General features: G+C 36.3%; 1 protein-coding gene across 1 annotated transcript in view; it reads right to left on the bottom strand.

The window, feature by feature from the left end:
• mta2 (metastasis associated 1 family, member 2) overlaps positions 1 to 13342 on the bottom strand; it is a 46125-nt gene that overhangs the window by 15406 nt on the left and 17377 nt on the right. The window contains exons 2-3 of the mRNA XM_028474723.1: positions 11947 to 12014; positions 9061 to 9154 (exon numbers count right to left, since the gene is read on the bottom strand). Of these exons, the coding sequence (XP_028330524.1) occupies positions 9061 to 9154; positions 11947 to 12014 (162 nt within the window). The remainder of the gene's footprint in view (positions 1 to 9060; positions 9155 to 11946; positions 12015 to 13342) is intronic.

Below are 13342 nucleotides of genomic sequence, written 5' to 3'. Positions count from 1 at the left end.
AAATTTTATTTTATATCTCAGAAAGACAATAAATTGAAAAAGTGTCCTATGAACAGTGACACTATTTTAGTGCAACATTTCTGTATCTTTCTAGTTTCTCCAATAGTGCTTTCTGTAAACAAAAAAATAGGCTCTTTTTTTACCACCGACACCATTATAGTGCAATATTCCTTTAAACAATATATTGGTTCCTTTAACAAACATTTTTGTTAAGACCTCCCTGCACATTTTAGTGAAAAAGCAGAAAAGATTTTGAAAATAAGAAAATAAATCTTAAATCTAAAAAAAAAAACAAAGAAAGAAATATTCTTTTTTTTTTTTTTTAAATCGATATTTAGCGTGAGGATATTGATAATCGATCAGGTGAAAAAATATTGCGATATATAGCCGTATCGAGATATTGTCACACTCCTACAGAATTGTACGCTACACCCTAAAGATGTGGATGGTCCTGTACGTTTGGTACATTATTGCATCCAGTGAATCAAATTTTATTTGTTTTCAGGTACATTTGAACAAAAAACTGGCCTAAACCAATAAATTCATAAGGATACAGTCAGGATTGTGAGAAACTTAATAGAATTTTAAAAATTCACTTCTTCATGATTTGCAGCAGAGATAACTTTAGGATGAAGCTGTGAGCAAATTATGTTTACATTTAAATACATTTTACATTGCACAACATGCTGTATAAACTATTATTACTGACTGGAGCTTTGGTCTCTAATCATAATCCTCCTGTAACTCTAACCCAAAACCAAGTTTATAATATATAACAATATATTGCACTCATTCAAAACCATGGAACTGAACGCTTGCTCATTTCATTGCTTGCAGTACAAGTTTAAGCAGTGTTACAGCCTCTTACGTGTTGCCCATGTACTCAGCAAGTATGAGAAATCAAACACTAATCCTCAAGACGGCAGTGTGTGCTTTTGCGATTGGCCACTAGATTGCGCATTCCTAATTTCAGGCAGATGAGTAATTTGTTGGAGTTGGGGGAAGGGACTATTGAGCTTCATCTCCTGGACTCCGCCCCTGCACTCAGCCAAAGGAAACCCTGTCAGTGAGGGCATGGAGAGAGAGAAAGACTGTACCTTAAGCCACACCCCTTTTCTGTTAACCTCTCAACCCCCCCACCCACCCTCCGTCCAGCGAGGAGTCCCTGCCAGATTAAGCAGGAAACCCTGTGTACTAAACCTGAGGCGCCCATCCCCCGCCAACTCTCTACACACGCACACAAGCATAGTGAAAACAACAATCATTTGTGTGCGTGTGTGTTTCGATGTATGCACACAGACACGGATGCACTCATACAGAAGCACATACATATGTTGGAGTCACTTTTCTGTGACAACGATGCAAGTGATTTAACTGGTTGCGTGCTGTGACCCTGTGGGACAGATCAAGGATCTTTTGTTCTGCAGGGAGCACATACGTGTGTGTAAGAGGAGGACATGATTAAAAGAGGCAGATACAGTAATAACAAGCAGGAACATTGGTGAATTATTGCAGTCTTTTAAACATTAAAACTAAGAGCTGTTTGACTTGGTTTGCTCCAGTTTTAAGGGGAAATCAGTCTTAGCTTTAATTTACAGTCTTTTGACTAAAATGCTACTTAGTTTCAGTCAAAATGTAGTTATTAGGATGAGGGATGCACCGAAATGAAAATTCTTGGCCGAAACTAAAAACCGAAAATGAGAAAACCAAGGCCGAAAACCGAACCACAGAAAGAAATTATTATTCAAATGATTAGTCTCATTGCATTTAAGGCTGTGAATGTGTACGAACCACTAAAATTAAAACATTACAATTGTATAAGAGGATCCCTGCGCTGACAGACTGAAACCAGATTCATGCTTCTAATGTTTTTTAAAGATTCAATTACCATTGATGGACAACACACTTGCGATACAGCATCACAACCTTTTCCCGCTGGTACAATAAATACATTAATTGAGGAATAAATGGGCTGAATATAAACACAGATATCCCTGATTTATCAACAACTGAGATGGGATCTTTTTGTATACAGCCACAACAAGACTTAAAGGGGGTATTATGTAAAATCTACTTTTTCAAGATTTATATCATGTTACTATGTCATTCCCTCATTAAAAACATGCAAGTGTTGCCTTGGTTCATTCATGTATGTTTGAGTAATCTCGGCAGCCATTTTAGGCGTAAATACGCCCGAGTCCTCCTAGGAACGCCCTCACCTCCTAGAAACACCTCGGACCTTTCGTCACCAGCCGAGTTACCGCTCTACAGCAGAGCCCCTCCCCCTCCTGTATTCTCTTCCTTAGTCAAGCCCAGCAGATTTAGCTTTTATTTTACTTATTTTAAATACTTTTGTAAGAATCCCAGGGCTTATGTTGTCTGTACTTATTAATGTACTCATTAAAATAAAAAATAAAATAAAACTGTAAATAAAACTCGTACACCTCCCCCGCTTCCAGCTCCGTCAAAACAGCAAACAGCTGAGAGATAACTGCGTGTTGATCGGTCTACTATGCTCATCGTAGCTTATATGAAAGTGGATAAATAAATACACTGACGTGTGTGTGTGTGTGTGTCGATGACAGGGAAGAGAGATCTCTGTCCGTACGTCAGCATTCCTCAGTTTGATAATCATTCTAATGTATTGGAGCAATGTAAAAATATAGAAAGTAGCGTGTTCATGGGCGCGTCAGACACACTTGGAGTTTCTTAAAGAGACAGAGGCGAAATCGAGGCGTCGTGAACCGTGTGCTACAGAGGGAAATTTTTTTTTTTAATATTTGCTGCATTTTCTAAAAAAAGTTGGGTAGCATAGCTATTTGAGTGTGCTATAGAATGGTACTATGTGCCTGAAAAAATCATGATACCCTCCATTTAAAGAGTAAGTAAGTAACAGAGGTTTTGGCTGACGTGTGTCTATGTCTAGTCCGGAAATTCAAAAAATGCCTTGATTCTGGGCGGGGCTCCTGGAGCAGCGAAGACACGCTTAGTCTATACAATAAAATCGCCAAAGAACAACCTATGCTATCCTAACTAGCTTTCTATGGATGCACCGATCGATCGGTGCCGATTTCCCTTATTTTGGTGGATCAGCGATCGGCCGATCCTTGCATATAAAACCAATCTTTTCTACCTCTGCTAAAGTCTTAAAGTCTGTCAAAGTCAGCCACTGCCCCTTTCTGCTGTGATATGACTGACAGGTCATGTGTGCATGTGCGTACGGCCCATGCCTCTACGACACAGCATAACAACAACAGCTGCAGCATGGTTAGCTTAGCATGTCAGCAGTTTGGCGGTAATAGACAAAAAAAGAGAGCAAAGGATCACAATCTGTAATTCCTGTAACGTGGAAATAAGTCTGGGTGGAGCTACAAACAAAACGCTACCTCGTTCACCATTTAAGAAACAACCTGAGTGTGCAGCATTTGAAGCTAGCAATCAAGCTAATGCTAATGCTAAAGCTAGCAGAGCAAAGAGCCAGGGAGAGCGCTTATCAGTGAAAAGAGCAAAGCTACTACGAGGAAAATGAGGGAGTTCATGGCTTTGGAAATGAAGAAAAAGTTGCCACGAATGAACAAGTGACTGTAATAAGACTAAAAATAACTAACCTGTGTCATGTTCCTTCTACTCATTACGCGTTGACTTATGAAAATGTTACACATGATGCACTTCATTATTTCTGTAGAAATATTTAGGGGCTTTTATCCTGTAAACTGTGTAAAGTTGTTTTTAGAATAATATTTTCACATTTAAATATCCACAAAGCTGATGTATTTGGACATTTTTTATTTTTATTGCTCGACAAGGGAATCTAAAACTCAAGACACTTTATTGGTGCTTTAAGATGTTTTGTTAATTTGTCCTGTAGATTATTATTTTATCATCTACCCCAAACCATGTGATTTTCTTTATTTATAAAACCAAAATACTGCTGTGCACTTTATTTTTGGCAAAGAGCTCCAAACAGGTCTGCAGTGCAACCTGTTGGACACGTTTATTTTGTTTTTAAAATGTGAAAAATAAAAGACTAAAAGAAGTGATTTAATTCAGTATTTTGACAGCTATGTTCTAAACTTTTAATTTATATTTGAGATAACTACCTCATGTGCAGTTAAAACAACATGTTTGTATTGTTTCACAGGTATTGTTCAAGGTTTTACAATAAAATAAGATTGGAACATTCATGGTGTATGATGTCAGTTATGACAAAAAAAAAAAAAAAACTCGGGCAGGTCAGGCTTTTCAAAAATCGGTGATCGGTGCACATCTACTGTACGTAGCTCCTCAATACTCACTATACCACTCTATTCACAGTTCTTTCAGTCCAACATACTAGCTACAGATTAAAGAGTCCATAGGTGTGTGTTATTGTAGAAGGTGCAGGGCCAACAGTGGTGCTTCAGGACGTCAAACAAACAAACCACCATTCTCAGTCAATAGTAAAATTCAATAGTAATAGTCGTGTTGCAACCCATAGATGGCAGTCACTCTTACATTTTTACAACAAAATATGTGGAATAAAAATATTTGAACTACAATGTCAAGCATTAGACAAGAATTAATCAACAAGTCTATTTCATAATCAAATAGTATACAATAGTTTTTCAGCAGGGAAAAATGGTTTTGGGGTTTAGTTACGCTTTTAAGTATTTAATAGGGGTGTTGATATTCATTGTCTTTACGATGCATGGTGATGCAGAACGTGGATGATGCTGCATTGATGCAGAGACAGAACTTAGTAAATTACAGCGTGGTAATATTGCGAGAGCAGAGGATGAAGCTGCAGCTACTAGTAGTTTACTATATTATATGTTTCAGCACAGCTGTAATACACTGCTATGTTGAAGGACTGATGATTAGTTTTGTGAGGATAAACCAATAATATGTGCAATAGCCAGGCTATGCCGGTACAGTTTATTTTGTGTTATATCTTCTTTTATGAAAAAGAACACTGCAGTGTATAAACTACTGAAGTTTGATGTAAGGTAGGCCTGAAACGATGAGTTTAATAAACTGACTAAATCAATTCAGAAAATGAATCAAAGCAAATTATGCGAGTCAACGCATTGTTTTTTTAGTCCACTAGGTCTGGATCTCGATTCCATCGTAGGCATCAGTTAATCCATTCAAATATCCTTCCACAGAATTTCTTGTTACCATATAAAATAAATAAACAATGGAGCAACTCTATCAGTGACAGGGCAGCGGCGGCATAGCAATCACACAGGCTATCACCGCGGCGACAGACGCGCGCACACACTCAACCCAGCACTCCAGCAGGCAGCACACACAAACATGTGCATCTATCCAACTATCTATCTATCCATCCATTTTCAGACCCGCTTTGTCAGCACACAGACACATCACAAACATTTCCTCACTTCCTCCCGTATTACTCTATCATTCATTTATTTCACTTCTCTCTCTCCCTCATACTGTTCACATAGTCAGCCAGGACCGCACATATGACTGCTCTGTGTTTCACCTGCTCATACAGGATATTCACATTATACATCCTTACTGGTGACATGACGCCTCTGAGCGCTGACAGGTGTGAGACGGAGCGGCTCATCTCTGTGTTTATGTAGCGCATTAGCGCAGGTTGTGTGATTATGGGTAATTTTCAATTATCTTTAATGACGTTTCTGCATGTTTTTTTTTTTTAATTTCCTTTGGAAAGAGAGACGAAATATAGGACGTGACGGCGCAACTGGCAGCATCACATCGTCACGGCGTCACGGCAACGAGCACACACACCCAGTGGTCCTCCGTTCTGCACACAGACATAATAATAATAATAATGTATCCTTTATTAATCACCGTAGTGAAACTGTAGTGAGATTCTTTCTCTGCAATTAACCCATTTCCCTGAGGGGTAGCAGTGGGCTGCCACAGTGTAGTGCCCGGGAAGCAGTTAGGGTTAAGGACTTGCTCAACATACCACAGGTGAGATTCGAACCAGTGACCCTCCGATTACAAGCTTGCTTCCTTAACCACTAGACCAAATTATAATGCAACAATGTTGCAGATTCACTGCCTGAACCGCACCGAGTCCACAGGACTATACGTATGTGTGAACGCACTTTAAGTACCAGTAATTGTTTCTTTTCTAAATTTAAGCCATGATTTTGAACGTTGTCAGTGTGAGTTCCAATAGTGAAATTCTAAAGCTATCTGTTAGGTCAGTACCCCCTTTCTCCTATTTCTGAATCCAAGTACCCCCTATGTCCTACTACCACATTTTGCTTAAAAAAGTATTTAAAAACAACTATACAGCATACTGATTGAAGGAACGAGTGATTACACTTTTTAAAGAATCTCATTTTGTAAATAAGTGAAAAGAAACAGTATTTAGTGCAGTGGTTGGATCGTGACCCCATGTTGATCTCAAAAATTTCTGGCAACCCCAAAGACATTTTCTTTCTAGAATTTGTTTTTGATCATGTTTGAGCTTGAGCTCAGAGATATATATATATATATATATATATATATATATATTATTTTTTTTTTTTTTACTGCAATTTAGTTTAACTACAACTAAACAAAGTTGTTTAAGATTGCGTGTTTTAAGTATAATTAAAAAAAATCTAATCTATTAAATTTCAGGTGACCCCATTTAATTTTCCACTACCTCTCTCTCTCAAGTACCCACTGTAGTGCCTAGGGGTACACGTAACCCCATTTGAGAAACACTGCATTAGGTAGAAAGATTTATGCAAGGATGAGGATAATTATCAATGCACAGAAGACTGAATGTAACGTTAACTATTGTTAACACACATGGTGCGTTTGGACAGAAGACGAAAGGTTGATAAGAGTAAAATGACACTTCAAATGTGTGTTGCTTTGTAGAAATAAACAAGGTAGGATTTGTGTGTGTGTGTGTGTGTGTGTGTGTGTGTGTGTGCGCGCGCGTGTGTGTGCGCCTTTGTCTTAAGCTCTTCAGCTCTGGTGGAGGGAAGGGCAGCTGGTGAGTAAATAGTGAATGCGTTCAGTCTTCTGTCTGCATGCCATTAGCACCACCCTCCCCAGCTCCTTGACACTCACACACAAGGAGATGGGTGGGGTGAAGGGGGTGGGGCAGGAGCGCACAATAAAATAATACCTCGGTGAAAAATATTTAGCAAATAAAATCAGCTAATAAATTTCTGAAGTCAGAGATGTGATCTGACCTGGAGATGCCGAGTGAAAAAGCAGCTACATTATTGATTTATTTTAATTATTAATTATGACACAATAGATGAATGGCCAGCATCAAGCATCAAGATTACTATTTCATTTAGCAGACACTTGATCCAAAGCGCCGTACAACACGCCCAGTTAGGGGTTAAGGGACTGGCTCAACACCCCAGTGGTGACCCAGGTTGGATTCAAACCTGTGACCCTCCGATTACTGGGGGTGTGAAAAAAAATCGATTTCACGATATATCACAATTTTTTTGGGTGTCAATTTTAAATTGATTTTTTAATTAAAAAAAAATTAAAAAAAATTTAAATAAATTTTTTTTTATTCTTATTAGGGATATTTAATCAATATTTTTGTGTATTTGTGCAATATTTCAGTGGTTACAATGCTTTCAATGTGTTGCTATGGTTACCTGATGCACTTGATTTTATGATGGCAGTGTGTAATGTCTGCAATATTTATGCATGTATTTTATTTTCATATAATCTGTTCAGATCAGTGTTTAAACTGACACAATAGGATAAATTATTTTTTTCTTATTTTTGTGCATTATCAGTAACTCAGGGTGATTTTTCCTTAATGTTCTCACTTACAGTTGTTACAATGTCGTCATTATGTTGTCATGGTTACTTTGAGACTTCTACACAGTAGTTTCAGTGAAAAGAAACTTGTTTATTTTATGATGGCAGTGTGTAACACTGTCTTTTCTTTTTTCAGTGAAAATGTGCAAAAACACTAATAATAAATAATAAAAATGATGTTTTGAAGCAAATAGTTTTGACTCAATTTATCCTCTGAATGATCAATATCTTCTGATGAACATATACAGCAACTTGATGTTCTATGTTTAATTTTGAAATTAACTGGGTAGAATATCGTGATATATCGTATCGTGATACGTATCGTATTGCAACATCCTCACCCCTATCGATTACAAGCTCGTTACACCACCATCGCATCAAATCATACGAGTCATGTATTGAACAAAGGTTGTCCTCTTTTGCAATGTCCATCACTATTTTCATTTCTCCCAGTATGTTCAGCTTACAGAGTTGTTTGCTAGCGGTGGCGGGGACTGTCCCTTTGTGATCTGACCGGAAGTGCGTTTCAGCAGCTAATGTGTCACTTTGGATTTTTGGGATGAATCTTTGTTAATATTGTTGTTTGCAACAATGTATTTCTTTAGTTGCACACTAAGAACTACAACCCAGGGCTTTACAGAGCAAGCATTTTGTCACTGCGCAATGGCCTGTATCAGAAAAAGTTATGTTATCATCCTCACCTCTTTTTGCCTTTATACATTTCGGATATTATTTAATTATAATCATATTATATTCACATTATATAATCTGATATTATATAATTATCTTAACATTTATGTAATTTTTTGTACCTCCTTTAGCCCTATATGTTTTCTCTGATAGTTAATAAAGGGTTAGTGCTGATATATTATTCTGTTATGAGAGAGTCCAAATATGGAAATAAACTGCAGTTCAATTAATTAACGCAAAAATAATTGTGATTATCATAAAATCACAATTATTTCTCTGACAATGATCATACCAAGAAAATATGTAATCATGACATCCTCAGTTATGATTGCGAGGAGTTTGTAATTAACTGTGAGCCCAGCTGTTTCATCACCCAGGACTTTTTCACACTGGCCTTCGCTTGAAGCTTTCCACACAAGTGGCGGTTTCATGGAGCCATGGAGCAACCCTTGGTGGAATCGACATAAAAGCTGAAGAGGTGCTCAGAGGCTTTTATGTGAAACACAATGAGCAGCAGGTTCATTAAAGGCAGCCAGCCATATGATAGCTGCTCTCATGCTGCAGAAGAGGGCCACAGAGAGGGGCCCACTGTTTACTACTCACTCGCATTGCTGTCAGCTAGAGTGTTGAGGTTTCCTGAGATGTCTCTCCTCCTGAACAGGCATACAACCTTGGCCTCCACGTTTCCATTGGCTGTCTGTAAAAGGAGACCGAGTAGTCACACATTAACAACTTTCAGTATCAGTTACTCCTTGTGACAACAGTCAGATACACAACATCTTCAAACCATCCTATGCTGTGACCTAATATAAAAAAATCAACTGAAAACTCAAATACAAAGATCTCTTTTACAACATTTCAACATGTATTTTTGTAACACAAGATTCTCTGAAGATTCACTTCAAATGTTGTATTTGTGTCAACATGTGACATGCCAATGCTTAGCTGAATCAATTAATGCACAGACACCAGTCTTCAAGTCTTCAATTAATCACGTCATCCACAAACATAAAAACTATGGGTTTGTATTGCCTGGCGAGTCGTATCCTGATACATAGGTCACGATGAGGGCTGGGCAATTTTACCTAAAAAAAATCTCAGAATTTTTTAAGGAAAAATTCGAGTTTCGATTTGATTTTTCATTGCACTTAAAAATGACTGCAGACATCAGATATATTGTCAAAAAAGTACAACTTTATTGCTGTGACTGTCCTGAAGAGTTAAAATGCATAAAATAATCCCAAAATCAAAAGTAAATGAGGCTCTGTCATTCAACTATTTCAAGCTTTAACCCAGGTTTAAGCAAAAGTGCAACAGCACACAGTAGCTTAAATGATCTGATTAAGAAATCAGATAACTACATATTTTATAACATAACATTACAATTAAAAAAAGTATAAACTCTTCCCTTAGCATCTCAGCATAGTTTGAATAAAACATTGAACATGCCTGTGGCACACATATAGCCTACTCAAAGGGTAAACATATGGAAACAAAGAGGGGGATGGCTCACATTGGAACACAAAAAAGTCTGAAAAAACTGTGGTGAGAGAAAAGAAAAAAAAATGTAATTACATTTTTTATTTTATTTTTTTAAACTCAGATTTGCAAAATAGAAATCTTTTTATCTACAAATTTGATTAAATCGATTTTTTGCCCAGCCCTAGTCACGATCCGATCGATATATCCCAATATTAATGTATAAGGAAATGATTTCAATTTATATATATATATATATAAATATACGTCTTAAGAAACAACTAATCTGTAAATGTGTACACCTTAATGAGAACGTTATGTATGAAATATATCTTATTGGCATATTTTACACTCAAAACACATTGACTTGTGACCTGTGGCTTTTAAACCAACTTTGACTTTAGTGCAACTTAACTGAGGTTTACGCCTAGAACAACAAATATATGCAGAAAGTTACTACTTCCTTTTTAGATTTTATTGAAAAGACACGAGCTGGTCTACATGCCCAGGTTTCAGCACTTCTTTGTGCAGTTATAATGTCTCCTGCCATGGAAAGACTTTCCTGGTTAGAGAAAGGTTAAAGAAAAATAAAAAATAAATTAAAAAATTAAAAAATATATATATATATATTTTTTTTTACCAAATAAAAAAAAAAAATATCAATATGAATGCATTTAGACTCGTTCCGAGAATCGTGCAACCTAATATCGCGATATATCGCTGAATTGATTTTTTCAACACCCTAATAAAAACATTTAATGCACTTTGTAAACAAAGAACTAAGCTGGTAAAGTAATAGCAATATGGGTCATCACATTGTGAAGGCATATGTGCTTATATTGGAGTGTGGTATTCCATCACTTGCTAAAGGCTTTCATTATGATTGACAGAATAAAACAGCCAAATGTGCCAAGCTATTCTTTGATAAAAAAAAGTTCACATACGGTACTAATATTTCATTTGACTGCCTTTGGCATTGATTACGAATTTTCCATAAGCTTGTGTGTAAACTTTTTTCACCAAGATCTCATGCATCCATCCATGTGCTGAATATTAGGGTAAAAATACATCATTTTCATGTTTTCTATAAGCCTGTCAATGAGAAATTACTATAAATTGAAGCTGGTGCTGGGTGATATGGACCAAAACTCATATCTCAATATTTTTTCTCAAAATGGTGATATATGATATAAATCTTGATATTTTTATTTCAAATTAAGTCTGACCAGAAAGACAATTCAGGGTTAAATTTGCTGATGTAAAATGCTACACAGGCACATTTATCAACAAACAGTTGCACAATATGTTCCACTTTTGGCTATTTCTCCTATAAGGGACAGCACATGTGAGCTCTGTAGTGTGGCTTGTTTAGGGGAAAGTCTGGGTTTGGACGCACTCAGAAATCCATCTAACTCAGATTTTCATGCTGTTCTGAGAAGTGATAAGTAGAAATATAAAATAAATTAAATAATATCAATATAGGCGATTTTGTAATTTTCTGTATCACTAAAAAAAAACTTGATATATCTTGAATCTTGAAACTTGTATGTTTGTTTTTATTGCATTGGGTTAGGGGACGAGGTGCAGACATGCCAAGGATAGCGCAAACTATTTAGTGGAAGTCTATCCCAGTGTTTCCCTCGAGATGACTTGTGTCTGTGTCTGACCATTGCCTCATTGTGCTAAGCAGTCATTAGAACTCAGAGCGACACACTCCTCCTGATGCACAGCACCAGCCCTTTAACGTAGAAAATGTTACATAAATGATCTTAAACCTTTGACCAGAAACACAAGCCTCTGTGAACTGCACCAAATGCTCTTATACGAGAGGCTCCTGCACCAGCGTCCAAACATCACTGAGGCCATCATTCACCAACTAAGGACCACAAGTGCAGAAACTGGCAGAAAATACTGGTTCCGATATTGTTTAACAAGATGAATTATGCTACAGCTAAAAAGGAAACTCACTAGTTTCTGTGGCAACGAAAGAGAGAGAAAAAGACAACTTACCTTGTTTAACTCTTCTATTCTTCGAATAAGGTATGGGTTGCTGGAGGAGTTCTCAAAGTAAACATAATCTGAAAGAGATAATAAGAAAAACTGTTAGCTCATAAACTCATTGTTTTGTGAATTTTTACTATCTAAAATGAAAAATAGGGCTTAGGTCATTTAAAGCACAGAAAGCAGAGAGTATGCACAGAACAGCATACGATATAAGTGAACCTTGCTGACCTCTGGCTCTGATCTGTTCTTGTGTGGGCTTTGTTTGGGTTTTCTTTTTCTAAATGTTTTTTCATGTACTACAATTTAAAGAAGAACATTTGAATAAAGACTTTCAGACAAAGAAAATTCACTGAAACACTGAAATGTAATTAACACAATACTTTGCACAGGACTGCATTGGAACAGTAAATCTTTGCCCAAAACCGTTCATTTCTATGAACACAGGAGTAACTTGTTTAAAAAACAAACACTATTTATTTACTCGTTCTGAAGCTGTGCACTGTCCTATAAGTAGGGCCCTATAAAATCTATTTCATTTTTTTAATGTTTTCCACATTATATTTTTGAAATTCCGATTTTTTTGAAATATCAAAAAATATTAGTTTTTAACTACTGTAAGAAAACAAAATAAATACTAATGAAAAAAACCCATAAATAAACATGTTTAAAAAATAAAAAAGGTCATTTAAAATAATTAGTAAGATACAATTAAAAAGATTATTGAAGGATTATTCTGACTGCTCCATTTTAATTATTTATGTCATATAAACATGTATGAGAGCAGCATTAATGTCAACCAATTTCCCCTCAGAGATCAATGGTTTACTGAATCTGATCAGGTTTATTGATTACATTTTGATCAACCTAATTTAAATTATCCTGATGACATCATTGCAGACCGTAACAATTAAACAAAAACAAATGAACGCAAGGATGCATCAGTTATTTCACCACTAGGGGCCAGAATATTTGACAGTATTAGAAGGATAAACTTTATTGATCCCCCAATGGGGGCAATTTGGATGTTGCAGCAGCTCCAAAAAACAGAAAACAGGAAATATAAACAGCATCAGTAGTGAGAAAAGTTTAAAAACAACTATTAACAGTATAAGGCGATTATTGTCTTTTTTTTATTATACGACTTAAACAACTAATCTGTAAATGTGTACACCTTCATGAGAACATGATGTATGAAATGTATTTTATCAGCATATTTTACACTCAAAACATTGGCTTTAACATGCCATGTGCCAACAACTTAAAATAAAAAATAACATACAATCTGCCTGTGGCTTTTAAAGGGCCCATGTTGCGCTAAATTAACTTTTCTGTGCTTTAAACATCATAAAAGTTCTATTATGGCTTCATACACATGCCCAAAGTGTTTTTTTCATTGATTCCC

The sequence above is a fragment of the Gouania willdenowi genome, chromosome 18 (assembly GCF_900634775.1).
Source record: "Gouania willdenowi chromosome 18, fGouWil2.1, whole genome shotgun sequence".
Classification (NCBI taxonomy): domain Eukaryota; kingdom Metazoa; phylum Chordata; class Actinopteri; order Blenniiformes; family Gobiesocidae; genus Gouania; species Gouania willdenowi.
This window is presented reverse-complemented; position numbering and strand designations above follow the sequence as displayed.